At 44.8% G+C, this 4,942-nt stretch overlaps 1 protein-coding gene across 1 annotated transcript; it reads left to right on the forward strand.

Moving 5' to 3' along the window:
* The first annotated feature begins 415 nt into the window (after positions 1–415).
* On the forward strand, positions 416–4,092 carry LOC125513798 (serine hydroxymethyltransferase 4-like). The gene is made up of 4 exons (XM_048679009.1): positions 416–1,369; positions 1,992–2,382; positions 2,469–2,570; positions 3,688–4,092. Exons 1-4 carry the CDS (start codon positions 500–502, stop codon positions 3,930–3,932), a joined length of 1,608 nt encoding a protein of 535 aa, XP_048534966.1. The 5' UTR covers positions 416–499; the 3' UTR covers positions 3,933–4,092.
* The last annotated feature ends 850 nt before the right edge of the window (positions 4,093–4,942 follow it).

Below are 4,942 nucleotides of genomic sequence, written 5' to 3' on the forward strand. Positions count from 1 at the left end.
CGCACACTTGTCATTTGATTCCTTTTCATCAATTCCAACTCATGGACAATAGCTTGCCACGATGCGGGCGAAACAACGCGGAAAAACAATGTCCAAAAGTGGCCATTGGGGTAGTAAAAAAATTCATTATTTTTTATGTTCACAAGATAAGTGTATACAATGCTTTTAAATATTTCAATCCCAAACTCATCAAAAATACAAATAGAGTTAAACAAGGAAGACAAATCCAAATCTAAATAGTACTCCCATTTCTTTCTTTTGTCTTTCTGTGATATACATTCATGCTGGAATTGTCTTTTTATCTCTCTGTGTAGATGTGTAGAAACTTCGCAAAAAGCAGAAACCCTTGTTTTCTCAAAAAAAAAGAGAGCAGAAACCCTTGCAAACCCACGCGCATATAAAGCGGCGGCGGCGGCGGACGACCAGCCCTACCTGATACGAACCAACCCCAGATTTTCCCCGGGCGCCGCAGCCGCATTTCGTCGAGCACAGGACGCGCATGGCCATGGCTGCGCCCCACGTCTCGCACTCGCAGCCACCCGTCGGGCGCGCCGCTTTATTCGCTCACCCCACCACCGCGCAGAGCTCCTCCCCTCTCCGCCTCCCCCTCCACCGCGCCGCCGTCCGGCCCGTCCGCCTCTACGCTGTCTCCACCGATGCCGCCCCTGCCCCTGCCACCGCCGCCGCTGCGATGGACGCCGTGGCCGACTGGGGGCTCACCCCGCTCGCGGAGGCCGACCCGGAGGTGTACGACCTCATCGAGCGCGAGAAGCGGCGCCAGCGCACGGGCATCGAGCTAATCGCGTCCGAGAACTTCACCTCGCTCGCCGTCATGGAGGCGCTCGGCTCCCCGCTCACCAACAAGTACTCCGAGGGCATGCCCGGGGCGCGCTACTACGGCGGGAACGAGGTCATCGACGAGGTCGAGGAGCTCTGCCGCGCCCGCGCCCTCAAGGCGTTCCACCTCGACCCCGCCTCCTGGGGCGTCAACGTGCAGCCCTACTCCGGCTCCCCCGCCAACTTCGCCGCCTACACTGGGCTGCTCCAACCCCACGAGCGCATCATGGGGCTCGATCTGCCGTCCGGAGGACACCTCACTCATGGGTACTACACGGCCGGGGGCAAGAAGATTTCTGCCACCTCCATTTACTTTTCGAGCTTGCCCTACAAGGTGAGCTCCGACACCGGGTACGTCGACTATGATAGGCTGGAGGAGAAGGCCATGGATTTCCGCCCCAAGCTCATTATCTGTGGCGGGAGCGCGTACCCACGGGACTGGGATTATGCCAGGCTTAGGGCCATCGCGGACAAGTGCGGGGCCATGTTGCTGTGTGACATGGCTCATATTAGCGGTCTCGTTGCCGCTCAGGTATCGACTCTTCTGTGTTTCTGTGCCTTTTGATGATTAGATTATGTATTGCATCTGTTGCAAGTGTCTGACAGGAGCTAAACTAGGACTGTCGGTGTACTTCAGAAAATGCAGTAAATCACTCAAAATAGTTTTTTTATTAAAACAAGGTTCAACAAGTTTTAGTATGATATCGATTTAAATGTCAGTTGTCGTTATTTATTGCAACAATTGAGACCAAGCCTGATCAATTGTTGCAACAATGGATGCTCCCCCCCTGTATAATCATGTTCATGGAGGGTCCTGTCACTGAAAATAACATTGACCTTCCATGAAATTGTTTCGCTAAATTTGCTTACAGCCTCTCACTACTGAAATACAGTATTTTGTCGAGTCTATTGTGATAATAGTTATCATCAACATACAGTAAGGTAGTCGATTTCTGCATCCTCTAACAAGAGATGCTGTTTGCTGTCATTCTCTTGGTGTTTAAGGCCACATGAATTTCACTGGGTTTTGGCAGGAACTTTACTTTGAACTAAGCAATTTGCAAAGGCTTCCTGTGGAACTCCCATATTCCAAGCTTCCGTTTAATTATTTTTTCACCTCATTGATATTATTTTGTTTTTTTTTTCTCTTACAGGAGGCTACGAATCCGTTTGAGTATTCTGATGTGGTTACCACCACCACCCACAAGAGTCTCCGAGGGCCAAGGTCTGGTATGATATTCTACAGGAAGGGCCCGAAGCCTCCCAAAAAAGGCCAGCCCGAGGGTGCTCTTTACGATTACGAGGACAAAATCAACTTTGCAGTGTTTCCATCACTCCAGGGTGGCCCTCACAACCACCAGATTGCTGCCCTGGCAGTTGGCCTGAAGCAGGCAATGTCACCTGGATTCAAGGCATATATTCAGCAGGTCAAGGCCAATGCTGTTGCCCTTGGAAACCATCTGATGAGTAAGGGCTACAAGATGGTTACTGATGGAACAGAGAACCACCTTGTTCTCTGGGATCTTCGCCCTCTTGGCTTGTCTGGTATGCAGAACAATTTAATTTGGCATCTGTTTATATGGTTGTATTCAGTGCTAACTTGCTCTAAAATTGGTTTTCTGAATTTATAGGTAACAAAGTTGAGAAAGTATGTGATCTGAGCAGCATTACACTCAACAAAAATGCCGTCTTTGGCGACAGCAGTGCACTGGCACCTGGTGGTGTGCGAATTGGTTAGTATCTCTTCCCAAATACGGTTTTGTTACTCCCTGTCCCCACATGCTTTGGAGGTTGTTAATGGTTACTGGCAAGAAAATAGGTCAGAAGGCACTCAAATTAATCATCTACTATAGTCATTCGCACCGGCCTGTGAGAGCATGTGAAGTATGAGGTGGCCCGACATATTAGTGTGTTGTGGATTTGTTAATAAATTTTCTTTCTTGTGGAATATTATTGCTTTTGCCTATGTATAAGGGTGTTCCCGTTTCATCTATGAAGGATCTTGCCTAGTCTAAATTGACTCCCATTGTTATTAGTGCAAGCTGAAAATTTTAATTTTTCCAAGGGCCTTTCTCCGAGTCTGAATCATCATTCGTCCACCACTTACTTAGCAAATACAGAAAAATATCCAGCTCACTAGATGCACTATTGTCATTCTCCCAATGTTCAACATCTTGTGTAAATTTATGAACTGGAATCTGTTCTGACTTCTATCCCAGTTTTTTGTTCTTTTTTCCTTTGTTGGTTTTGAAAGGCAACAAAGTACAATGATTGTGTTCAAGTTCTTAACCTTGCACTTGGAAGGTTCATGCCATCATTCTCTAATATTTTTCCTGAAAAGGCTTTCATTTAATTTGTGGCTGTGCAAGAATACAAAACCATGTTATTGTTAGGAGTTATGGTGTAATTACAGTGGAATGTCTATGTCATCACTCTAATACTTGTCTTGAAAAGGCTTGTCAACTTTGTTTTGTGATTGCTGAAGAATACAACAACACGTGAACTACTATATCTTCCAGCATAACGTACTTAAGCCGCTGGTTGCCTGATCCACATACCTGACATTTTAATCATTTGCCTACTTTAGAATTGCTCTTGCATGTTTAACCTTCATAAGATTTATTCCATTTTAGACATGCATCATTAATCTATCCCTCTTTGGACAATTGAGAAAAACGAAACATGCTGCACAGATGAACTCACTATACAGCTTTTTGTACGAGAAAACTGTTTTCTTTTTAGATTGAGAAAACTGGATATTGGGTACTTCTGTGCACGGATAAACTTCTGAAACATTAACGATACAATAGCATACCAGCTAAGTTCATTATATCTGAATGTCGGTTCTAGGTACACCTGCCATGACCTCGAGAGGTTTGGTCGAGAAGGACTTTGTGAAGATTGCTGAGTACCTTCATCAGGCTGTGGTCATCTGCTTGAATGTCCAGAAGCAGCGAGGTAAGCGTTACAATGATTTCATCGTTGACTTGGAGAAGAACAAGGACATCGCGGAGCTCAGGGCAGAGGTCGAGAAGTTTGCCATTGCATTTGAGATGCCTGGATTCCTGGTGTCAGACATGAAATACAAGGATTAGGCTGTGGTACCATGCAGATCGTTTTCTTGTAGCAGCAAATTGGTGCCCTTAAGGGGCTGATTGCTGTGCGCTAATCGTGATGTATGAATTATGGTTGAAAATGATATGACTCATGAATAATCATTGAAGGTATGGCATGAAATGGAGATGATATTTCCTAGCCTCAGTTTTCTAAGCGATTTGTGTGACCTCGTTGGCAGTTTGTTTATGTGTTTTTTGATGTTCAAGGATTTTTAGCGTCAGTGAGGCCCCCTGGCGGGAGCCTTGCTGGGTGCCCCACTTGTTATACGCGGGAGGGCACAAAGTTAAGACATGGTATTCTTTTACCAAAACTTCAAAGTGTTGCAGTACTTCAGTTTACCGTTTGTGTTTTTATCATCGTGTTTCTCGTAGTGAGATCTTCAATGGTATGCTTGGTGTATTTTCTGAGTATTGCTCTTATTGCTATCGCTGTACTTTCATGGCCCATTTGTCTTGTAGATGTACTGCCATAGGCGTATATTATTTTTTTGCTTGCTCTAGTTGTTTCTTTAATGCCGTGTGTGTATCAAGTGTATTGTCCTATTCGTAGTTGTTTTTGTACTAGTACTATTTACAGTGTATTTGATGTCGCATTGCCTAATTTGTTCTTTTTACTGCCTTGTGGTTCACATGTGTAGTTTTGTAATTGTTTTTTTTTTGGACACTTGAAGTTTTTCTATCCTCTTCCGTATCCTTCCTTGGCATGGTTTAAACTTTCAACCGAATATTTAGATACAAAAAATCATTCCATTTGTTTCATTATGCTGCCTTCTGTTCATTCGAATTACACCAAGTGGTTTTTCGAAATGGTGAAGACTTTATGGCTCCTTTTGTAAGGAGTATTGCTTCACTGAATTTGCTTTTTTATTAGGCTCGCTATTCGAGTTTGATAGTTACTAGAAGAAAGAGGTGCCCTTTGCTGCGCCCGGATGTTTTTTTGATCATTGTAAATCAGTTTTCTGCTCTTGTGTATCACCCGTGAGCTGAGC

This window comes from Triticum urartu, chromosome 1, assembly GCF_003073215.2.
Source record: "Triticum urartu cultivar G1812 chromosome 1, Tu2.1, whole genome shotgun sequence".
In the NCBI taxonomy this organism is placed as follows: Eukaryota; Viridiplantae; Streptophyta; class Magnoliopsida; order Poales; family Poaceae; genus Triticum; species Triticum urartu.